This window comes from Delphinus delphis, chromosome 18 (assembly GCF_949987515.2).
Source record: "Delphinus delphis chromosome 18, mDelDel1.2, whole genome shotgun sequence".
Lineage (NCBI taxonomy): Eukaryota > Metazoa > Chordata > Mammalia > Artiodactyla > Delphinidae > Delphinus > Delphinus delphis.
The window spans coordinates 3,784,715-3,810,094 of NC_082700.1; the positions used below are offsets into that span (position 1 = coordinate 3,784,715).

Below are 25,380 nucleotides of genomic sequence, written 5' to 3' on the forward strand. Positions count from 1 at the left end.
AACTTGGGCAACGAGAAGACTGTTGCTCGCACACAGGCAGGTGAAGTTCCTTAGAGTAACGCTGTCACAAGAATTTGAATCTGGACTTGGAAGGACTTTAAAACGGTCCTTTTTGTACACATAATGGTGTCTTTTTTTACGAAAGCACTTAAGATGACTTTGTATATTATAGGTGCTCAGATGTTTGTGAAATTACATTAGAGTTGGAAAGAAATGAACCCAGGTTGAGTCTACTGTGTTCCCTGCTCATTCGTTGGAGATCTGAGGATCAGGTACTGAAAGGAAACTTGACCAGAACATTCTCTGCTCTAGACGGACACTCTTTATGCCTCAACAACAGTTACAATAAACAGCAAAGCATTTCCTCAGTAACTAAAACCTGACAGTCCCAGCTCAGGGTGTTGAGAGAGAATCGCATTTGAGTCTGAACTGTTTAAACAGGTCAGAGTGAAAGCCGATTTTTACCACCGGAGTGAAAATCACCGTGGAATAATTCGTAGGTATTTCTTAATTTTAAACATTGTGGTGTCATCTCTAGCTCTTCCATCTGGGCTTTCAAAATACGCCTGCGACGGGAGTGTCTTAGATCGGAGGCATTTATGAGTTCATTTTGGGGAATCCCAGAGTCTGTTGGGGATCATGTTCACATTCCTTCTCTTCCTCTGTAAAATGAGACCCTTCTTCCTTGTGTTTCCTGATCTCACCCAAGAGTTTTTCAATTATTTTTTTTAACAAAGGAGGATGAAAAGCTTTGGAAGAACAATTTTTGGTTTTCTGTATACATAGGAGAAATCAGAAATAGGAGTCAATAGAAACCCACGTCCATCTCATCTATAACCCATTTATTTTCTCCATTAGTAGTAATAAAGGATTTGAGCCTGCTAGAACCAGCTTAAGCGGGAAAACATGCTTATGCGTCCATACTCTTTGGGCTCACATATCTTAACAAGAGGGACAGGATTGGGGACAGGTCAGTAGAACAGTCAGTTTTCTGCATTCCCCAATTTCTGTGGTCTTTCCACATAAGGGTTTAAGGGATTCGATTTTAATTTTTTGGCAGAAGTAGTAAAAGGCATCGTGATGTCTTTCACACACCAGGGAACCTCTGCAGAACAAACGCTGCCCTTAAGGCTGCTTGGGAAGGAGCCCTTAGGGTACGTGGGATCCGTGTGAAAGCGGGGGTGAGGCTCCGGCAAGGAGGGGAGCTGGCCACGCGGGATGCATCCCAGGTAGAGGGACCGCTCTGCGGACGATCTAGTGCGACCAGTGCGGAATGTGCAGTGAGGCATGTTCTGTGGTAGAGTTTAAAGATACACGCTCCGTGTACACTGTTGCAGTTCATCTTAAAATCCTACGAGGCGTGCCCCATCATCCTCATTTTATGGATTAGGAAAGAGTAGCAGTGAGTAGCCCCAAAGACACAGCAATACATTTAAAAATAATATTGAATTATCTAAGACATGTTCCCCGGGGATAAAAAATTAGCCAATTTTGACTTTCCGGTAAGCTGACATTTTTAGCTGGCTTTATCCAGATATTTTTCCACAAGTATATAAATGACTTTTGTTTCATTACAGAAGGTTCATTGGGTTTTTAAAAAAATTGATTCAGCTGATCACTGAGAAAATCCGAGGGTTCATTCCTAACATATTAGTAGTTCATCGTGACTTGGGAGTCAGTTTGGTTTAAATTCCACTTTGTTGGTTCAAAGAAGAAAGCATGAGGTAGAGATCCACGTGCACTCTCTCTGTTATAGCTCTGTGTTTTCAAAGCAGGACATGTAGCTGGTATTGCACATTTGTAATTGGGCTAAATGCTTTGAGAAACTTTCACTCATAGTAGTACAGTTACTTTTTGAGGAAAGGAGACAATGAGATTTCCCCCCCATGCTGTTTCATGCTGAAGATTTTTCAACAAACTGGACAGCCTCCTGCCAACCCGTTTGGAAGGACCTTTGAAACTGACCTGACTTTTCTCCGTACCACACATCTGAATTTTCTTAAGCTGTTGGAACTTTTTCTCTGTTTTAAATGTTATATAAACTCTTTGGTTGGACCCTGGAGTGAACTGTTACGACATTTAAGGGGGAAAAAGTCCTACAAGCATTAATCAGTGGAAGCTATTTGTTGCTTTTTCATGCGACCCCATCCTGCTTTCATCCTGACACACACCAAGCTAGAGGCAGTGGCTGCTTGTTTAATTGTTTAGTAAAGAGCGTGGTTTGATCTCTCTCCTGCTTTCAGTCCTGGTAAATTAATCAAAAGAAGTTACTGCTGTTCTGGGCATTAGCGTGGGTTTAGATGTTTCTGCTTCAGAGCCTGTTCATCAACTAAGATGCTTTTAAGCCCCCAGAGGAGAGTAAACAGTATGGCTGTGGCTGCCTTGAGGTGACCCATGACTTGTGACCCGCTTACATTTGGGAAGGAGCCTGTTTGTATTAGCAGTTATTTCTGGTTTGGGTTATAGCATTTTCAAAATGTCTTCTTCTCTTTCTCTTTTAACCTTTTTTTGTATTTGTGAAGAGCCAGCCCCATCGTCATTCCCGAATGTACATACCATGGGCATTTCCTTAGACCTACTGTAGAACACAGGGAACTATATTCAGTACCTTGTAATAACTATAATGGAAAAGAATCTGAAAAAGAACATGTATATATATGTATAACTGAATCACTTTGCTGTATACTTGAAACTAGCACAACATTGTACACCATACCTCAATTGAAACATAAGACATGGAGGTCAAAATACAGGAACCCAGTTTGGTTCTATGCTGAGATTTTTAGAACGTTTGAAAGCTCACATAGGTAGAGTAATCCATGTTTGTCCTTAAAAGACAGTGAAGTTATAACACCATTTGAGAGAGAATTTATAGGGATAGTTTTTATTAACATCAAATTCTGGGTCTTTAGGGTTTTTTTCCTTCCAGTGGATAAAAGTTGACACTTTTATTATCATTGGCACGTTTTGTGTTGTACTACGCGCTGAGGATACAAAAGAAAATCATCTTTGCCTGTAAGAACTAGACGACAGACACATGAATGGTCACTTCAGGGTGATGGGGTGAGGATTCTGATTGAGCCTATGTACCGGGGGACAGCAGGAGGGTAGCAGAGGGCGGCTGGGCTAGGCTGGTGGGTGGACCGGAGGTGGAGAAGCATCGGGGCAGACCTCTCCCAAGGAGGAGGTGACCTTGCATCTGGTCATCACAATGGATAGAAGTTAGGTGAGGGGAAACGGGAGACTGGGGAATTGGGGGAGGAGATTTTGTCGGGAGAAGAAGCGGGCACAGGAATATGGGTGGGCAGGTGTGGACAGCGTGTAGTTCTGGTTGCTTATGTTCTCAGAGAAAGAGGCAGTGTCTGGAGGAAACAGCCTTATGCAGGGAACGGTCAGGAAACCTCGTTTTTTTTTGTTTGTTTGTTTTAGAAAAGGGATTTACTGTAATATAATACAGTGGTCCGAGTTCGGAGAAAGGAAGGGAAGAGTCTGTGTTCGAAATATTAATTTGCAGCCCAAATGCAGAAGAGAGTCAAACAAAAGAGAAAGTTAAACGAGGTATACGCAGGAAAACACAATTAGAGGTATAAAATATGATGCTCTCTGCAGAGTCCATGACTGTTGCATATTTTAAACTTTTGTGGAGGTATAATTGATAGACAAAAGCTGTGTGTATGTACAATTTGATGAGCTCGAACACATGCAAACACCCATGAAACCATCACCGCTGTCAGGGTACCAGCCACACACATCACCTCTGAAGCTGGTTAGGAAGCCTTTTGAATGGCGAGCTGCTGAGCCGGGGCTTGTTTCTGGAGGGGAGAGGTGTGGTGTTTAAGACAAGGTACACTGGGTAGACTGGCATGATGAGCAGAGCAAGGCTGCAGGGTAGACAAAACCCATTGTGTTTGTTCAGATTTTCTTTAAAAATGGAAAGAACATTAAAACAAGAAGTTCCGGTCATTTTTGAGAAGAATGAATTACTCCAGATAACTGTAATAGTGTCTCCTTAGTTTCTGATCATTTATATCTAAGTTTACTTTAAAAAATAATTAGTTGCGTGTAAAGAGCTCCTACTTGTGTCTATAAAATTTCTATTTTGAAAGAGTTCCTTGGGGGAAAAAAAATAGAAATCCCTTGGGGAATTGTGTTGCTAGTTCAGGAAAGCGATATAGTAACAACATATCCATTTTTCAAGCCTGAGAATGTGTCGTTGTGTTGGTCCAGAGTCTAAAAGTGAAGTGAGTTTTCTGACTGCATCCCAGTGGATTAGAAAACCGACGGAGGCTCTGGGGCACTGACTACACGGTGCCCATGAGCTCGGCCAGCACCGCTGTCTGCAGGGGACAGACGCACATCTTCCTGGTGAGGCTGAGCTCTCGGCGTGAATCTGATTTATTTGGTGGGGTTCCGGATTCTCCTGCAACCTTCTCTGTGGTTATTTGAAGGTGACTAAGTCAACCTCCTACACCCGTGGTTTATTTTGAAGTCAGTCTCATCCACAGACGTTTAGCGAGCCTGAGACTGTGGGTAAGAAATCGTGCCCATCGTGAAAGGGATGGAGGTACAGTGCAAAGAAACGTCCGCATCTTGTTCTCTTGTTCCTGTGCTTTGTATTTGGAAGGTGCGGATGCATCTCTGATGAATTTCCTGTAGGGTAATATAACTCAGATGGCCAGGATCTGGGCCAGAGGTGGTCATGAAGGGAGTGTGGAATTAAGGGAGACCTTAAAAAGTTGTTAATCAGCTTTTGTTTTTAAGAAAAACACGGGCGCCGTACTTGCGAGCAGCGCTCTCGGGGCTGTGCTGACACTGTGACCTGCCTACTATCCGTTTGCTTTCTTAGCAGAAGTTCCTGGAGTTGAGTTGCCTGTTTTGTTCAGAAGTTCTATCCGGTTACGTCAGCCTTGTTGGTAGTATATTAGGATGCTGCTCGTGTACCCACACATCGTCATTATGTGCTTTTAGTCTGTTTAGTTTTTGCCAAATTCTGTTCAGAATGCTCCCTCCACCTGAAGACGTCTTGGCAGTTTGGCCACTGTCTCTGCACATCCTTTCAGGACGAGCTCGGAGAAGAGCTCCTGTAATTGTTTCCTAACCGTCCTCTTGCTCTTTGCTCACCACCCTCTGCTGGGTCCTTGGCCGAGCTGTGATGTCCTGGCCATCTTCGCTGTCCCCCCGGCTGGGGTGACATATAAACAGCTCTTATCTCTCGTACTGGAGTGTGGCATCTGGGGGACAGGGATGGGGTCTGGCTCACTGTGGGGTCTTTGGACCCTCCCGTGGAACGCTTCACCAAGCTGGGCCTGCAGCTCATTTGTCAAGAGAAGGGACAGACCAGGTTTGTGCAGTAGTGCACTGGGCACCACTGAGCGGAGACGTGCTGGCAGGACAGGTCACAGCACGTGTCAGAATGCTGTGTGAGCAAAACACGCAGGCGAAGCTGGGAGGTGACGTTACAGACAGCCCGGGGGGTGCTCATGGGAGCCCACGAGCCGGTTGACTCTCCCGGGCGTGGTCCTGTAGCTGCTCCACCCATGCCTGACCCCCACACACGTGTGAAACCGTCTCCAGGTCCTTCAGCACCAGCTCAGAGCTGAACCACGTGGATGCTGGCCAGACACTCTGCAGGGGGGAGTGGGGTGTGTGTGTGTGTGTGTGTGGTTTGTCGTGTCCCCTTCCCTTAATGAACACAATACTCTGCCTTTCTCGCAGACCACAGCAAGGTGCAGCTGTGGGCCTGGAGGCTCTCATTCTAATGCAATAGGTCCGTCCACAAACATCATGAGTGTGGACCACGTGCCAGGTAGTGTGGTGAACAATGGCGTTATGTTGGGGAACAGCGACCCTGGTGCCGCCTTGAAGGGGGGGATTGCAGAGCGAGAGTCGGCCTCCCCATGTCTGTGATGCCGTTTCCCAGTTTGTCTCTTAGGGACGTGTTGTCTGAAAACTCGCAGCCCCATCAGGGGCCCAGAATGATGCTCTGAAGTGAAAGGGCTTCCTGCCTGTGAAGGGTCTCTTTTTCCCCTGAGCTTGGTGAGCAGGTGTGCACGAAAAGAGGTACTGCACCTGCGTCAAAATGGACCCCCGGAATTCCGGAAGAGCCTATTTCCTTGGTTAACGTGCATCTGGAAGAAATAGAAAATGGCTATTTCCCAATTATCATTAAGGTGTGTTAAGCCAGCATTCGTATATATTTTTCTCTCCTTCATTCACTCAAGGACTTGGAAGGAAATCGCTCCCCTTGCATTTAGCACCGTGTCTGTGTGACTTCTTCCAAGAGCCATTGGGTGCCCTGCAGATACATTTGACTCAGTGGGGATCGATGGCCCCGCCTTACCCCTGCAGGACCTTGGCAGCGGGGCAGCTATCGCTACACGTCCAACTTGATTGTCCCATGCATTTATATTGGTTGACCAGTTGGCTGGATTGTTGCATGTATTTTTCTTTGTTCTACTGATGACCTGAACTTTGTACCATGCTGATTAAAAAGTCCCAAAATGTAGAAGGAAAACCAGCAAAGCGTGTCTGTGTCTCATTAAACTAACTGGGCCAGGCCTCTGCTCAGGACATCCGTGGGCAAGTCACACGGAGCAGACGTATCCCCGTGCTGAAGGCTCAGACCCATCAGACCATCATCTTCCCAGGAAGCAGTGGTCTCTGTTTGCTTCTGAGGAAAACTCCAGCATTTAAACATTTCAGACGGAGAAATGTGATTGGTTTTTTTTTGGGGGGGGGGGTTGCTTTTGCTAATATGACTTAATAGGCTATAGCTAGCTTCTTGGAAACCAAGGCATCTTTTCAATAAGGCTGAAAAATCTTTTCCTTTGTCTGAAAATTAATGCCTTCAATTTTAAAAGAACTCTACGTGGAGGTTTGTAGCTCAAACGAGCCCCAAGTGAGTAAAAGGTCACCCTGGAGAATTGTCTGATGTGACAGAGGCAGGAGGCCTTAGCTCTTAAAGTTGTTCGGATCAAATATAAAGAACAAATTCGAATAATAATTTAATTTCTTTCTGTAATTTTAATCATGTCAGAGATGAAGTGCTTTTCAGATTCTGTTATTTTTTACTCTAATCGCAGACTCTCTCTGATATAAGAGAATAATTGCACATTTTATTAGGTTTGTAGGTTAACTGAGAACGGTCATCTGCGGGAGGGGGTAGTTCTCTTTTTGACTTGTTCACTGGTGGTGTTTTACGTAGTTGCGCGTGTGTGACGTTTTTCCTCTATCAGTTTCTATCCATTTTCTTTAGAAAGCGTAGACTTCCACTCGCATCCCTTGCATCGCAGCGGAGTCATGGTTTGCTACTCTGTCCTGCCGCCGGAGCTGAGAGCAGGAGGAAGAACGCTTTGGGGTCGGGGTGTGCGTGGAGAGAAGCACACTTCTGTGTGAGACGTCGCTTGAGGAGGACGTGGTGCTTGTGGTAGCTGCATGTTGTCGTGTTTGTAACTTATTCTGGCGAACAGCTGGCATTGTTTTAGGGCGTGAGGACGGAGTGGGCTAACTGCCCATTTCTAATCATTCGAGAAACGCTGATGTTATTACAGCTCCATCTTCAGACTCAGGCCTCCGCCACTTAGCTCCCCACGTCCCCAGGGACAGAGCTACTGAGCGAGGGGTGCTGGCAGTGACAAGGTGGCTCACTCCTCACTTGCTCTCTGCCGCGTGCCTACCCTCCCCCCAACACACACCGGAGCCACTTCTGCTGCCCGAGTCCCGTGGGCAAATGAGCTGCAGCCCTTGTGGGCCGAACACTTGGTTGGATGTGTGGACGGTTGAAAAAGGGAAGGCCTGATCTTCACCCTGCAAGAACTGGAAATCTTTTTTTTTAATAACTAACTAAACAAAATTTAATTAATTAATTTATGACTGTGTTGGGTCTCCGTTGCTGCACGTGGGCTTTCTCTAGTTGCGGCGAGCGGCGGCTACTCTTCATTGAGGTGCGCGGGCTTCTCATTGCGGTGGCTTCTCTTGTTGTGGAGCACGGGCTCTAGGTGCGGGCTACAATAGTTGTGGCGTGCAGGCTCAGTAGTTGTTGCTCGCGGGCTCTAGAGCGCAGGCTCAGTAGTTGTGGCGCACGGGCTTAGCTGCTCCACGGCATGTGGGATCTTCCTGGACCAGGGCTCGTACCCGTGTCCCCTGCGTTGGCAGGCGGATTCTTAACTACCTCACCACCAGGGAAGTCCAAGAACTAGAAATCTTGTTGGTGTTCACTTACATTCATATTCATTAGGTATGAAAATTAGCGTAAATTATTATACCATTTAATGGGTTGGTACAGAAAGAAACCCTCTACTAAATCATACACGGAAACAATCCAACACAGGACTTTAAGGGAAGGGCTGATAAATTCAAACAAGGACACATCAGCCAAAATTTTCTTCTGACTCTCATCCCATCTCCATCCTGAAGACCCCGAGAGGCGCTGAAGCCAGGAGCTCACAGAGGATGTTCCCAGCCAGGACTGGCGCAGAGCTTGTGGGGGCATCCTCAGCGGAGAGGGGGGCTGCTGGTGCTTGGCGGTGAGTCCAAGAGTCAGGTAGACACTAAGATACGGGCTTTTTCTCCTACCTTTCAGAATGCTTATCCACGTCAGCATTTCTTCGGTCTTCATGGCGGTCTTGTGAGGCCGATGGCAGTGGTGACACCCCCAAATTACAGGCAGGACACTGAGAACCAGGGGACAGAGTAGTAACACTGTTGGGTCCTCAAGGTTGGGGGTGGAGACCGTAGCCCGGCCTCATGGCTCAGCAGAACGAAGTGAGAATTCCAGACGTGTGTGTCCAGGTAGCCAAGAGTGGGACACGGTGGTGAGTGGGCAGGCCCTGGAGGTAGACAGCTGTGTCCAGTCCTGTCTCCGCCACTCGTTCGCTTTGTGACCCTGCACACGTGTTGATCTTCCTGAGCCTGGCCTCGTCACCCCTGAGATGGTCAGGATACTGGTGCCGGTTTCTCAGCGTTGCGGTGAGGGTGACACGAATCGTCAGTGTAGGGAAGGTTACTGATGAGTCAGCAGTACTTCCTAAATCACCACCTGCTGCTCCTATACTGTTGTTATGCTTTTTGTTGTTATTAGAGTCACATATTTTTGCTTTCAACTTAAAAGTATGGATTTTAGAGCGTGAGGAGCGATAGAAATCTTCACTGTTTCCCACAGAGGAGGAGAAACAGAGCCAGGGAGGTCGTCCATCTGGATGCACAGAGGCCAGGACCCCATTTAGGCCCTGTCATCTGATTCCTCTCGCGTGACGTGTTCCCCGCGGAATGCAGCTCGTTCATTCATTCACACGTGCTCATCGCTGGAGCTCCCTTCCCCACGGCTTTAATCATGGGAACCCTGAAAACTTATAGGGAAGAGAACAGCCTCCAGGGGATGGGGAGGTGCCTGTCCAAGGAAAGGTGGAATTTTCTTAGCAACCACAGGACCACAGAGGCTTCTGTTGATGAAAATAATCAATGAACAATCAATAATAAGAATAGAAGAGTTTTTGTTGATCCAGACTGAGGACTACAGCCCAGAAGCCAGCTTCCCAGATTTCTCTGAGAAACTTCTCTGGAGAAGCAGGGTTTTCAGCCCAGTTTTACGTCTTGTCAGAACAAAGAACGTTCAACAAGTCAGGGAGACATTTCTTCAAGGTTTCCAAAAACAGACCAGCACGTACACCGTGAGCCAGCACGGCCTTGGCACCAGGGAAGGAAGGCTTATCATCAAAGGAGTAACCAGCGCTGGCGTCCCAGGAAGAGGGGCATTTAATCTTTATGTTGAACATGGACATTCTTTACTTTTGGTCAACGTGTGCTTTTCTTTAATTATTAAAGCAGATGTGCAATGTATGTCTGATAGACCACAGACAGGCTGTTTTAGTCAGCGTCAAATTCAGGTTACCTCCTGTAAAGCCAGAATGACTTCCCCAGACCTCAGTATGGGAGAATTTCTTTTTTTTTATTTTAAAGAAACAGCGTTATAGAAGATATAATTTCATATACCATACAGTTCACCTCTTTGAAGTGTACAATTAATGGTTTTTAGTATATTCACAGATATGCAACCATCACCACAATTTTAGAACGTTTTCATCACCTCAAAAAGAAACCCCATACCCTTTATCTATCAGCCTACTAACCCACCACAGGACAAACAGGAAACTGAGAACCAGAGGACAAAGCAACATTGTTGGGTTTTTGTTACATTGCTTGAAAAAAAAAATTACGACACCGAAGGTATTGCTGCTTTAAATTCTATCTGTAGTGTATACCAATTCAGTTTAACGAGACTGTGTGTGTGTGTGTGTGTGTGTGTGTGTGTGTGTGTGTGTGTGTGTGTGTGTGAGAAAATGAAGGGGAGAGAGCAGGTGTCTGCTGTGACTTTCCTCACTGTGACACTGCTCTAGCCGCCCCCTCTGTCACATTCCCTTGATTGGGGGCCAAGTTTGGTCAATGAGTCCCATTTTGGGCTGTGAGTTGGGTGGAATCATAAGGTTCCTTCCCTGTTGTGGGCCGAGTACTCAGAGCCGTCTGCGTAGAGCTGGGAGCCCCTCTCTAGGAGCACCCCCCGGAACATCTCAGGTTTCTCATCTGGAACTTTCTTCACTCCAACCCCACGCCCCCCCTCCCCGATCTGGTACCAGCCCTAACCCCTCGGTCAGGTGTCTGGGGAGCTCTGCCTTGGTCCCCTTTCCGAGCTCAGCATCAGGTGCTGTGCCCTGAACGCGGCGTGGTGCCACCGGACGAGGTGGATGTAGCAGGTGCTGGTGGCATCGACCCCACTTACCAGCCTGTAAACAGCAGCCTTGATATTTAGGCAGTGGTACAAGAGGTTACAAAATGTGGTAACCCCATACACGTGTCTGTTCCTGAATTCATTTCCTCTGAAACGTACCAGGTAGAATCAAAGGCTATGATTTGGGCTTCTCTGAACAGGCAAATGAATACTCTTAATCTTGCACTTTCTTTAACCAAACTGCAAGATGATCATTATTCACTTAGTATGATAAGTGTGTCCTTGAACATGAAATGAAAACTGTTCATTATAATTAAGAAGGAGGAGAAAGAGACCTGTGTTTTTTTAAAAATTGTTTGTTTGTTTATTTTTGGCTGCGTTGGGTCTTTGTTGCTGCACGCGGGCTTCTCACGGTGGTGGCTTCTCTTGTGGTGCAGCACGGTCTCTCAGCACACAGGCTTCAGTAGTTGTGGCACGCGGGCTCAGTAATTGTGGTGCACGGGCTTATTTGCTCTGTGGCATGTGGGATCTTCCCGGACCAGGGATTGAACTTGTGTCCCCTGCATTGGCAGGTGGATTCTTAACCACTGCACCACCAGGGAAGTCCTGGGACCTATGTTTGAAGTCCCAAAAAAATCATTTAAGAAATGGGTAATTCAACAAACACTTGTTTGTTACCTGTTGTGTTTGGTGCAATGGGATTTGAAGTTGAGTAAAGCAAGTCCCTAACACCAGGTAGCTCAGAGCCCAGTCATGGAGACAGAAGTACACAGCTGACTGCGTTTCAGACCAGACTTTATCCGAAGAAGCACTATTACAATGGCCTTGATCAGTTAGAAGAGCAAGTTACAGATTAAGCCTGTGGTAGACTCAGTGGGCTGCCCTTATAGTTCATTTCCTCTGGGGGTGCACGGTGTATTGGGTTTCGTGTCCTCTCTTTACACAGACCCACATGTGGATGGTCACGATGCCGGTGCGCCCACCAGCCCAGGACCTGGTGCTTGATGGCTGGCCATGTCTCTCTGCCACTGTCCAGGACTTTAGCAGATGACCAGAACCATCACGACTGATTTTCGTGTTCGGTCTGGGGAGTGGTAGAATGCTGCTGTTTCTTTCCTTTTTTTCCGCAGTCCCTTTATGCTTTAGAACAGTTTCAGGTTCAAAGCAAAACTGAAGGAAAGGGACAGAGGTTCCCCTATGCCCCTGCCCCACACATGCATGGCTTCCCCCACTATCAACATCCATCCCCCGCCAGAGCGGTACCTTTGTCACAACCAGTGACTCCACATGGACACGTCATAACCCCTCAGAACCCATCGTTGACGGTAGGGTGCACCCTTGGTGTTGTATGTTCTATGGGTTGGGACAAATGTACCTCTTGGTTTTAACAGTCTTACGTGGGTGCTAATGAAACAGAAAAGCATTATCCTTTCCTGCTATCGACACCAAGCATTAGTGGCTTTTATGTAATATAGGCTTTAGCTTTGAGAAGGGTCTATGCTATTTGGAAGAAAGAGCTTTGCTTAATTTACCTCCATTCCCACCCAACAAATCCCACTTCGAAATAAAAAAAATAAAGGGATGGAAAAGAGAGAGGCATTCATCTGTGCACTAACTCCCCGGATGTCAGAACCTAGACTGGCTACTGCCATCCCCGGGGCTCTCAGGGCTCCTGGCTGTTTGGATTGGGACTGGGGTGAAGGTCGGCAGTGGACAGGCTGCCCCCCTTCTCAGAGTGCAGGTAGTTACAGCTTGGCCTGCTTGTTGGATTGGTAACCAGGTGGCCTTTGTTCCAGGCACCGGTGACAGGTGAAGGGCAGGTGTAATTAAGATCATTCTCTCAAGCACCTTGCTCGTCATTCATTTTCAGCGTTGCATCAGCTCGTGCCGCCCGGTCCTGATGGGGCCACAAGTTTGCTCCAAGAGCATCAAAACTCAAGCCCTTCTCACCTTTCCTCTGGGCTCTGTTTCCGGTACCCACCCGCCCCGCAGCAGAGGCCAGGCGCGCTGTTTTGAAACAGTAGTGAAATTTACAGTGGGGAACAGTAAATGTATGTTAACTTCAAGGAAGGCAGACACTCCTGAGAGGGTCTTGGGGGCCTTAATAAAGCATTTCAAGGAAGCGGAGTATCGAATTCATGCTTTTTGTGCTAAAAACATTAAGGTATTTAAATGTGTTATTCTGATCCCTGTTGCAGCCTGGGAACAGGAGAATCCAATATCTTTTATTTAAATCCCAGCCTTCCTCGGCCGCGCCGTTCTTTCGAGCCTAGTACAGGAAGAAACAGAGCCTATAACCAGTCGACGTCGGTGAATATAAAACTGTGTGTAATTCACAACATACAACCTAGTAAAGTTTCTATAAAATGCGGTTGCCCAGATCTTAATCGATTCGACACCATTTAATGGAGATGTTAGGTTTTCAGAAGCCAGCCTCCTGTCTGAGCGCCCCTTGAATTGCTCTGTTTCCCAGACACATGATAAAGTTGTCACGGACGCAAGGACGGATGATAAATTCTGAACCCCCAAGCAGGGTATCCTGATTTCAAAGGGGGCCCATTCTCAATTGCAGAGTAAGCTGATCTTCAGCAGACGGGGTGTCCTCCCTTTACCGAGAGCCCTCTGAAAGCCTGAGCTGCCCCGGCAGCGTTTACGGCCGTGGCGCAGGATCAGGTTATAAGGGTTTTTGTTCACTTAATAAGGAGGATCAAGTTCCCTCTCGACTCGCAGCGTTACATGGTCTGCACCCCTGAGGCTGGGGAGGATGGGGCTGGGGGGGGGGGCCGTCACCCGGCAGGTAGTCATTGAGGTCGGTGATAAATAGATTGCTTCATCTCAGTTGGTAGCATCCTTCCCTTTGAAATTCCTGTTTGTTGAGGAAATTTTTAGAGTTTGGAATCAAGATTGTAGAGGCTGTATTAGGATGACTTCAGATGACTAGAAGATCTGGTCTTAAAATTCTTCATCCTTAAATGCTGGGGGATTCATCCTAGTGAAATTGCACGAGCGAGTTTGTTTTTCAAGGTCCAAACGGAGGAGAATCAGGACTGTGTTTTGTGCAGTGCATGTGTGTGTACCGCCCTGAGATATCAGGGACCCCTTCAAACTTTATGTGATTCTTAAATATTAAACATTGAATGAGGTAAATGAACCTTTTAAACAACGAGGATACTATTAGTAGTAAAGGTTAATATATTGTTATAGTGGCAAATTTATATAAACGGTATTTTTTAAAAGTCTCTCAAGGTCTCTTTTGCTTCCACCCTTCTTCTCCCTCCCTTCTCGTTCCCCTTCTCCCCTTCCCCCTTTCTTCTCCTCCCCCTTTTTGATAGAGCTTGAAGGTGAACTCAACTGCTGCTTTTGAAAGTTGAGTTATACCTAAAGAGTCTTTTCTGGAATGTGGAATCATTTACCCTTAATATTTTTGAAAAATGAATACTTAGACCATGTTGAAAATCATCTTTGCACTTACAGGACGCCATGGATACTTTAAGCTTTCTGCAGCTTGAATTTAATATATGCCCACATATATGTATTAAGTTCCTAAAATGACCACAGAATTGCTCCACCAGGATATAAAGCAAGATGGCAGGGCATCTGCCTGCGTCCTGCCCCACCCGGCGCAGTCAGAATCGTCCTATCGCGCCCGCAGTATGCACTCAACCTTCAGTGTGATCAAAGGGAGGCCGCCCTATGGCTGAAACTGGCAAAATACCGGAAATGTTATCAGAACTTGTACATTTCAGCCGTACCAAAATAAGTAATGCCATTGGTATATCTGGGCCCTTGGATTCATTTCTCAGCAAATCCAGTGGCATGTTGGCCTGTATTTCCTAGGGTTGACTGAATCACATCAGGGTTCGTAGTTATTTCATGCAGATATTCATCACCAGTAATGAGATACAGGCCATCATTTTATTCAATCAGCAAGTTCAGTGCTTACTCTACTAACCACTGAGTTGAATAGTTATTAACAGGGCAAAGGTACTGAGGTATTTGAGATTGCAATAGAGTGTGATTTCAGACTTAAATCCTTGTGCAAAGAGCAAATACACGGTGAGGTGCTTAAATAGAAAGACTTTGGAGGATTTGTGCCACCCGGCATCCCCAAGACCATCTGTAAAGGCTGGGTGAGCCCGTGTCTGCTACGCCTTCAAAGTGCTTATGCAAGATGATAGTCAGGGACTCACTGTTGGCTTATAATAGTCAAAGCATCGTGATTGAGAGAGGCCGGGGAAAGAGAGCAGGCTTACGTGCTGGCCTTTCCCAGGAGAGCCCAATGCCAGAGAGCGTTGCCAGCCATATGTCATTAAGAGCTGTCACAAAAAGCCTGTAATAAGCCTATAATGTTTCCAAGGATGTTAGTAGAAAACAGAATCAAGACCATTTGCTTGTTTGGTCAGGAAGTTTGCAAACAGTGTCCATTCCGAGACCACAGGAAAAGTGGGGTGTTTTTATCTGCTTCTGAGGGTGGTAAGTTTAGATCGTATAGAGGCATCTGGTCATTTTGGGAATGCTTTCATTCACCATGTTTCTAGGTCTGTTACTTACATGGAAGTTAACATATTTTTGTGTGAGTAGAACTATAGTTTTTTCCTCTTGTTCATAGTTACGGTTAGAGATGTAATTAGTCTTAGAATCATGATTGTGGTAGTTAGTTCCCATTGATTGAAAGCCCACCGTATGAATCGTGGATTGGCAGTGAGGCTGGGGTGAGGGACGGGCAGGATGTGAAGGAAGGAAAGGTAAATCTAAGAGACGAACAAACACATCCCACAGAATGGGTGTGGCCAATTATACTGAAAATATAGAGTTCATAGAAATAAATACACCTGTTAGAAAATTTGGGGATCAGTCCTTAAAACATTGGTGGCCCCCCCATGTGGTCTGTCATCCTTTCTGCTCTTTTATGAGGCAGCCAGTGAGGTTAGAGAAAGAATAGTAACTTAGTCCTACGGCATTTTGTAGGAAACCCCACCTTTTATATTACCAATCAGATGTGGTTTTGAAGTTTGTTTTTAACTTTTATATTGGAGTAGAGTTGATTTACGATATCCTGTTAGTTTCAGGTGTACAGCAAAGTGATTCACATACATATATCTATTCTTTTTCAGATTCTTTTCCCATTTAGGTTATTACAGAGTATTGAGCAGAGTTCCCTGTGCTCTGCAGTATGTCCTTGTTGATTATATCAGTGTGTATATGTTAATACCAAACTCCTCCTTTATCCCTCCCCCCTACCTTCCCCCTTTGGTAACCATAAGTTTGTTTTCCAAGTGTGTGAGTCTGTTTCTGTTTTGCACAGAAGTTCATTTGTATCATTTTTTTTAAGATTCCACATCTAAGTGACATCATACGACATTTGTCTTTCTTTGTCTGATTTCCTTCACTTAACATGACCATCTCTAGGTGTATCCAGGTTGCTGCAGATGGCATTATTTCATTCGATTCCAGATATGGCCTTGAAATTTTTAAGGATAGAGAGAAACGCCAAATGATTGGAGGGTCTTAATCTTCAGAGGAAATGCTGGGGTAGGACAGAACCCTTTACTGCTGAAGCCACTATGGCTAGAAACCCTCATCCCCGAAAGACCCCTCAGGTGGGGTGCCACTTTCTCAAAGCCTTCAGCTCGTGGACGGCATTTTCCTCTGCACGTTTCCATCCTGCTTTTAGAGTGTGTTCTGCACTAGCCCCCACTTGTGAGGCTGCCTCTTGGTCAGGCACTGTATTCTTTGGAAAAAAAAACCTGGAGTGCTCGTTGAGCTGTTGCGTCTCTCCGAGGCACCATCTCTCATGGCTTCCTCGTGGATTGGGTTGGTCAAAAAGTTCGTTCAGGTTTTTCCGTAAGATGTTAACCCAACCCAATAGAATACAGCCCCTCTCTACTTGTAAGTTTTTATGATGAGGGAGCACCTCAGTCTCCTCTAGAACCATTGAGTGATTGAGTTTAAATTTCACTTCTTTGTGCCCACAAATAAGCCAGCCCACGGGCTCCAATTGGGTTCCACCAGACACGCCCCCATCCTCCTGCTACCCGTCTGCCCTGAGTCCCGCCTTTGCTGCTGGGCTCCGGGGCCCATCCCAAGCTGCTTTTTGGAGCTTCAGGCTGTGGTGAAATGCACTGCAAACTGGGACATGTGGTTAAGTGTGACGGCCTTACACATTTTGGGTCGGAGCACAGACGTAGGACATTCCAGAAGAGGGTAACTGTCCATGAAGCCTGGACCACTGGCCCTACGTAAGTGCACCAGATACATCTAGAGAAAGAACACAGGGGTCAGAGGGACGTTAGTAAGGCAGCCATGGAAACATTTATTAAACAGGTATATGATCGTGCAGTTATTTTTAGATTTTAGACTCATATGTTAGGTGTTTGTATATTACAAACTCTATATGATATTAAATTTTTTAAACTATATGAAATTTTTAAGGTTCTACAATTTTTAAAACATTCAGGATAACCGACTGCTTATAAGAAATTAGGTGTAATGCTTTTTTCAGTGGTTTTTCTTTTTTTTTTGCCGTACATGGGCCTCTCACTGTTGTGGCCTCTCCCGTTGCAGAGCACAGGCTCCGGACGCGCAGGCTCAGCGGCCATGGCTCACGGACCCAGCCGGTCCGCGGCATGTGGGATCTTCCTGGACCAGGGCACGAACCCGTGTCCCCTGCATTGGCAGGCGGACTCTCAACCACTGCGCCACCAGGGAAGCCCATCAGTGGTTTTTTAATCAAAGAAAATCTCTTTCATGGGATAGTATCTTTAACGGAAAAACAGAAACTTTCACAAATGAAATCATATATGTTGGCTTCTGCATCATTAAAAAAAAAAACCTAGGAAGTCTTGTATACCTTATTTTGGTTAGTATTTTTCCCTCTCACCCACATATGTGAGGCACTCGGACAGGAAGCTATTTTAAAGGAAATTCCAACCCAAATTTGTACTTAGATGGGGTTTAAAAGCAAAGAAGCACCTACATATGTCAAGCTTGAAATAAAAGAGGATGAAATTCACTGTTTCTGCTAATTAATTTTGTTATTCTCTGAAATTTTACATGACTCTTGTGCTATGGAAATATAAACTTAGCTAATTAAAACGCTGAGCGAGAGAGAACTTGCTATCCTGTCCGAAACGGCGCGGGCTGCTTCAGTGTGGTCTACGGACAGCAGCATCTGGGTCAACAGGAACTTGTCAAAGTGCACATTCCTGGGTCCCACCCCAGACTTCCCGAATCTGAATGTGTACTTTTACAAGCCTTCTAGGTGGTTCTGATGGTCCCTAAATACTGAGACTCAGTGATCTCGGGCAGTGGTCTTCAGACGTCCATTTCAGTCATGAGGACTGTCCACATGGAATAAAGAAGTTTGGAAGTCGAGTTAGTGGATGTGTGTAGTGCGTCTGGTTGATTGGTAAGTGTTGTGGTCCTGGTCGAAGTTCTCTTGGGTGCCCCTGGGTGGAGAGCCTTGTAACACCCCTGGTTCATCTGAGCTCAGTTTACATCAGTCATGGAGATCCAGCCCCTTTTTGACAAATGGGGCAACTGAGCTCTGAGAAGGGAAGGGATTTGGTTAAGCTTGATTTTGCAAATATCAAAATTTAGAAACTCTGGTGATATTGCAAATCCGAATTGAAAAACTCACTCTGAGACCAGGGCTTTTGTAGATCAAATAAATTAGTGCATAGACACTAATCTTATAAAAGTAGTTACCAAAGGTTTTACTTAACGGTTATATTTGAAATAACTTTTAAAAGTGAGTTAAAATTTCAGGAACATGTATCATAAAATGAGGAACTCCAGGATACTGAATATTTTTAAATCAAAAGGAAAATTTGTTTTGTATATTAAAATCTGCTGTGTTAGCTTAAAAAAGTGGGTAGAATACCTCTCCAGGTGATTGAAGATCTTTGAGTTGATATCTTTATTCATAATGCACCCAAATAGGTTATACAAGTGACCCAGCGCCTAGCATGGCTCAGATATGGTCTGGAATTCTTACTAGACGGATTGAATGTATTCTACGCTGGGACTACTTACTTCAGTGTGACTTGTGATTCCAGGTCACAAATGAAGATTTAAAAAGGGCTGTTACTGCTTCCTGGTAACTTGGTCTACTAAAATACTACTTATGGCTTCCGCGTAGTGAAGCCTATTCAGTTCTGTAAACATTAGCTGTTTGACATCTGTTTTGAACTCCTCTTGTGTGTTAGAATTATGTTTTCTCGAGGCGTGACAGCTGAGGGCGTAATGAATTGTGGATGAGAATCTCATGCTTCCAAAACACTGGGATATGACTTGGTTTATTTACCCCACTCAGGGTTTCTCTTTGCTTTTTGCTTTTTGGGAAAAGGCAGCTTTGGGAATTGCATAGATTTTACTTTAAGCCATCAGGACTTCCCTGGACCTACCTGAGATACGGATCTCAGAGAGGCAAGCGCAGTGAGCCTGTTGGACTTGCTACTGTCTCAACGTTGGTTGGCTTACTGCTAAAACCCCAAAAAGAAAAGCGACAGCTGCAACCCGGATTTTCTCAGCACCTTCCCTGGTCCACCACCTCGGCCCTTCAACCTCCCAAAACACCATATTCGCATGGCTGGGCATCTGCCCCTGGGCTCCCTTCTCTCCAGACCACACCTGGTCACCTTGCTTGGTCACCTGGGTGGCACATAGAATCTCAAGGAGCTGCAGCCTCAGTCCAGTCCAGTGCTGTTGAAGAGTCTGTTCACGCTCCCTTGTGATGTCTCTGTGGAAGCAGAGATCAGGATGAAATGATGGCGCTGTTAGGTGCAGTTCTAGTGGGTTGGCCAAAAAGTTCGTTCGGTTAATGAATACGTTGTTCAGTAAAGTTGGTGAAAGTGAAAACTCTTTTATTTTTACTTAAAACTGAATGAACTTTTTGGCCAACCCAAGGCTTTAAGGAGTGAATAGTTGTCCTTGAAGAGTGACTGATGTCATCACGGAGAGGCACGATGAACGCAGAGATCCCCGGAGTCCCTAGTGTCTTCCTCGTTGCTTTGTAAAGCCCCTAGGCCAGACGAAAACGGAACAGTTTCTAACTCTTGGGTAGGTAAAGTCAAACAGTTGAAGAAGGATTCTGTCCTAACCACTGAGCAGACGTTTGAAACAAGAATGCACCTCAATGCAAAGAGATGATACTTAATTCCTTTCATCCTCAAGCGACCATAACCATTTCCGATGGTAAGGTGGGGGGCACCTGTAGGGCACTGTTCAGCTTCTCAAACCTTGACCTAAGCGTGGGTGCTGCCCTCCTCACTTCCTGTTCCACAGTGACCTTTCCTGGGGCATTTGCTTTGTATCCCAGCGGCCATGAACACTCAGCTTCGCAAAGCTAGATCATAAAGAGGGATGTAGAGTGAGCTAATGCTGAAACTGTGAGCTCTTTCCAGCTGGTGTTTTGTACCGCCCCACAGATGCTGTGCTTCCCTTGGACATTGGTAATTACCCCTTCGGTACCCCAGGGGCGCACACACATGGTCTGGGAATCGTGGGTCAGATGGCGTGCACTTCTCAGGTGTGTCCGTTTATTTTTTCCAATAATTGAGATTTTTGGGTGAGGTAGGAGACGTTTGTTTCACACCTGCTAGGTAACATATGGCTTCACATAGATACATCACAACCATCTCATGAGGTGGGCGGTTATCATTTTCCCCATTTCACTGATGAAAGACAAGAACTTGTAGAATTATTTCCCCGTTTAAATCATTAGTAGGGGGCCCAGGAAAAGGTCATGCTCAGCCATTTAAATTTGAATCCTCTGCTGTTTTCTCTGTACCACATTTGATCTCTGCTTCTATCGAGTTCAACAACGGGACGAGAAATCACATTTGTGTAGTAGCAAATGAGAATTACCGGCTGCATCTGCCAATAAGAAATTTACTTGGATCCAGGTAGCAGTTGCGTGCACTTGGAGGGAACAGACAGAGCTTACACGCCTGTATGTTAACATTGTTTAATTGCTTTCACATAGTCGACTGGAAGCTCAGGGATAAACAATGAAAGCTTCCAGTAATTTCCTTTCAGGCTACATTAAAGTAGGTCTGTCATCTGCTACCAGAGAGATGGTGGTCTGTTCTGTTCTGCTCTCAGCTGTCTAGAAGACCCTCCATGGAAGCTCTTTTTAAGGTCTGTAGCTTGCCTGTTAAATGACGGATGGAGGACCCGACTGAACCAACAGAAACCGGGCTTTAGGAGGAAAGAGGTGATGGGTGTCGTCATACTTCAGCCTTGTTAGTATCTGGAAGAAGAGTTACATTTGTTCTGCTCTAACCCGAAGGACACGATTAGGACTTTTAACTATGCTTATCAACAACAAAAAAGCAATAATAATTTTCAGTGGTTGCAACTTCCCCAAGGAGGCAGTAAATTCCAACCCATCATTGAAAATACCTGTGAAAATGATACAAGAGAGAGTAGGTCACATGACATGGCTCCTACAGCCCTTTCGACACTTAGATTCTGTTTTCCCGACTTGTTCGTCCTCATTTCTTTGTAACGAGCAAAGGCTTCCAGAATACCTGTCTGCGAGTTCAGCTTGCTGTCTCACCAAACACATTTCCTTCCAGGATTGGTGAAATTGAAGTTTTCTGTTGGAAACAGGTATTCCTGTAGGTTGGAGGCCACATGAAAGATGCTACTGAGAGAGTCTTTGAGGGTCCCTTCTAGCTTGTAAGCGCAGTCCACACGTAGGTGCGGAGGTCTGTCTCCGGGAAGCTCAGCATGGTCTTTTGCTCTGTGTGTGTGTGTGTGAGAGAGAGAGACAGAGTGATTTAGGGATTTACCTGTAAATTTCACAGATCAAGTATCAGCTTACCAATGTAAAATGTAGAATAGGTCAGTCCTGATGTACTAGTGGTTTTATCATGTTGTTTTATTATCTGGTCTTATAGTCTGAACAAACACTTTCTCATAATTAACGCTGCTGTGCTTTGGACCCCATAGATTTATATTGGCTCTTCCTCCCCGGGGGGCTTATGGAAAATAGCCCACCTTCGTTGATTCGCGGTGCAACCAACCCTCTTAGGTACTGGCTACTTCACCTTCTCCTTTGGGGCCATGCTTGTGCGCAGTTCAGTTTTTATAGACCTGCTGCCCTGGGGACTGCCCTTCAAACGCTGCCTCTATCTCTGGGCTAGGGATGGAGGAGTCTGTCTTCTTTCCTCTCACACCAGTCCTCTTTCTGCACTTCTCAAGCCCTGCCAATTTTCGTTCCCTTCTCTGAAAGCAGGTTTTATAGAAAATTCCCTTGCCAGCCCGGGTTATGTATGACGGATGGCAAAGCCAAACTGGGGTCTGTGCTAGTTTTCTGATTTATCGGGAAGACACATCCTAAGACCTCTGTAACCAGCTTAGCTGCCTTGGTCCTTCGGGAGGGCACACGTGCCCAGGAGGGGTTGGCACGTACGGCTCCCGCTGAGCGGCGCGATTACCAACGGGCTGTGCTTTAAGTTAGTCTGAGTTGTGTATTTCATCTGTGAAGTTGGCAAATACTTGAAAGCCACAAGCTACTGTTTTCTGAAAGCTTCTTTGCACATGAGCCTAAAACGTCTGTATTGAATTTGGAAATTGTCCAGTAACTGCCCTTTTAATGCAGTGAAATGTAGATTACAGCTGTTTCCTCTGGAAAGACGCGTAGAGTCGTAACTCCACTCTCTTCTCCTCCAGAGTGTCCCCTCTGCAGAAGTCGGAGATAGTGGATGTGGTGAAGAAGCGGGTGAAGGCCATCACCCTGGCCATCGGGGACGGCGCCAATGACGTCGGGATGATCCAGACGGCCCACGTGGGTGTGGGCATCAGTGGCAACGAGGGCATGCAGGCCACCAACAACTCGGATTACGCCATCGCACAGGTCAGTGGTGTGGTCGACCCGCCGTCCCACCTTGTCGACAGGGTCTGGGCACGAAGGCCTGGCTGGTGCTTGACCTTCAGTGCAGCCCTAGACCGCTGCCACCCCTTTGGAAGCCGCATGGAGGAGAAACCACCAGTGTATCTGGGTTTCTCTGTTGCCTCGATCTTGTGCAGTTACGAGGCCCTGTCCTGCGGTTTGGGTTTCCTTTCCAGCTGTGGGGCAGGCTGGGCCTTCTGTCGTCCAGGTGAGATGTCATTCCTGACAGATGGGTCTCACTGATTTTATAAATAATAATCTCTTCCCGTCAACTCTGCAGCTGCTGCATGTCCTTTTCTAATGCCATCCCGTGCCCAAGGGTGGCTGTGCTCATAGCATCCGTTCTCTGCAATTCCTATCCTGATCTCCCCTCTTCCAGAAGGTGCTGGAACCCTCTCTCAGCAGCTATTTAAGGTCAGGGGGGATCAGGGATTCACTGCCGCTGCCCTCCGGGGCTGTGTCCAGGGCTCTCCAGGACCACTGCTGCCAGGTGGAGTGCCGGGAGCGTGAGCCCTGGGTTTGGGCGGCAGTTCCCCTGCGGTCAGCAGCCCATAGCCTCCGGCAGTTCGGCCACATCCAGCCCGTTCCTCTCTGGACCGTACGTTTCAGCAGAGGCTCCTGACCTCCTTAGTAGTTCCTGTCCCGGCAGCCTGAGGCTGAAAGAAATGTCCGCTCCACAATGACAGCCCAGAAGTGAAGGAAATATACCCAACCTCCTGACCCCTGGGGTGCATATCTAGACCGTTGATGCTGCTCGACCGTCAGGAAAATCTAGACATCGTGGAGATCACAGACTGTTTCCTCCTGTCTCTGGGTCACAGTGTGCTGGGATTAAATGTCTGCTCGTTGGCTATAGTTCCCTCGTATTTCTCCACTGTTCAGTCTTTTGAAGAATGTGTTAACCTAACCACGTGGACACAGTAACGATGGCTTTTTCCTCCTTCAAGCTGAGCTGTGGGGCTGCATCTTAAACACGGAGGAGCTTGCGTCAAGCTGGTCCTCTGCGGCTTTGGGAGCTCCACCTCCCGGAGCGGGGCTGTGCCTTAGATCCCGTCTCCAACTCCCTCCCAGCTGGTGGTTGTGCAAACACTGGGAAGAACTGCAGGATCCTCATGGCTCCGAAAAGTGCATGAAATCAGCCTTGTTCCTTTGGGGTTTTTGGGGGGGTTTTTTTGTGGTACACGGGCCTCTCACCGTTGTGGCCTCTCCCGTTGCGGAGCACAGGCTCCGGATGCGCAGGCCCAGTGGCCATGGCTCACGGGCCCAGCCACTCCGCGGCACGTGGGATCCTCCCGGACCGGGGCACGAACCCACGTCCCCTGCATCGGCAGGCGGACTCTCTGCCACTGCGCCACCAGGGAGGCCCCAGCCTTGTTCCTTTGTTGATTTCAAATAAATCCTCAAGATGATTGCTGAAGTCGGTAGGAAGAATGAATTCCGATTTTACGGGTGGGGAAACTGGGGCTCCTTCACCATAGGTGACCTGCCATGGGTCTCAGGCCCCAGGGTCAGAGAACAGCGGACCTGCACGTGACCTTGGGGGACCAGCCCCGCACACCTGCCCAGTTACTTTGCCGCGTCAACTGCTCCAAGGCCTGTGGGACTCATGCTTCCCGCAGTCTGTCAGCAACTGTAGACTTTATGCACCCCAGCATTATTAAATACTTGAGTTATAGCATCATCTGGCTGGCAGGATCTTTAGAGATTTCCTAGGAGCTCCAGGCAAATATTTGTCTGTCTTTTTCTTTCAAATGTCTAGGGAAGGGAGATTCCATGACTTGCTTTATTGAAACTGTACTAATAGGATGTGGGATCTGGAGCAATTGGTCTTTTCAGATTATTAAAGGCCAGTCAAAATTAAAGGCAAATCAAAATCAAGGGAGGGCGGAGAGGGGAGCAGGACTTTGTAACTCTAGTTAGGGGTTTTCTTGCCCATCCAGCGCAAGCCAGAGGAGGGGAGCTGACGGGTGGAGCTGACGGGGGGCCCCATATGGCCGCCATCCCTCCTGCCCGCCGTCCCGTTCACGCTTAGGCAGAGATCCCGTTATTCGGGGGCTGCGTTCTCCTTGCCCTACACCCTCTCCACCCGACAGTTTGCTTCCTCCGCCTTAATTGCTAGGTGGGAAATGCCGCAGTTTGCTGAATTCCTTTAGCTGAAGTTAATAAAACAATCAGTGTCTTCGGTTGAAGTTAACGCCTTGCCCTGGGTCTGTTTATTTTCATGTGGACGAATACATTTTTGATTGGGTTTTCGAGAACGTGCCCTGGAGAGTCGTTCCAGAAGGGAAGAAGTTAGCTCGAAGACTTGTCCTTGGGAAATGAGGAAGTCGGCAAAGCTCTGCTTCTATTTCTTCCCCACCGGCCCCTGCTTCTGTCCGCAGGAGCGGCCCTGGGACTGACGGCCAGCCCCATCTTGCTGCTTTGCCGTGCGTGGGCCGCCCATGTAGTGTTGGGTCTCCAGCCCTTGGCTGCCTGCCCTCCTCGGGAGAGAGTCATTTGTGCCCCCTGCCTTCTTAATGTTTTTTGAGAGACCTCATGAAAATAGCATTTCGATTTAGGATCTGTTTTTTGTTTTTTTTTTCCTGAAAAGAAGTCACTGTAGCGCCAAGCCAGCACCTTCGGGATGATTCCAGCAGATGTTCTCTGTACCCATTGAAGGCTGAACTCCAGGGGGTCCAGGTCAAATGCAAACTTCCTTTTTATTTGTTTCGCTAGTTATTTTATGATTCCCCGTTCCCCTCTGGAATCCTTGATGAGC

At 46.8% G+C, this 25,380-nt stretch overlaps 1 protein-coding gene across 1 annotated transcript in view; it reads left to right on the forward strand.

Moving 5' to 3' along the window:
• Positions 1 to 25,380, forward strand: part of LOC132413675 (phospholipid-transporting ATPase IB) — a 518,461-nt gene that overhangs the window by 281,836 nt on the left and 211,245 nt on the right. Inside the window, exon 26 of the mRNA XM_059995779.1 lies at positions 22,403 to 22,586. Coding sequence (XP_059851762.1) covers positions 22,403 to 22,586 — 184 coding nt within the window. The remainder of the gene's footprint in view (positions 1 to 22,402; positions 22,587 to 25,380) is intronic.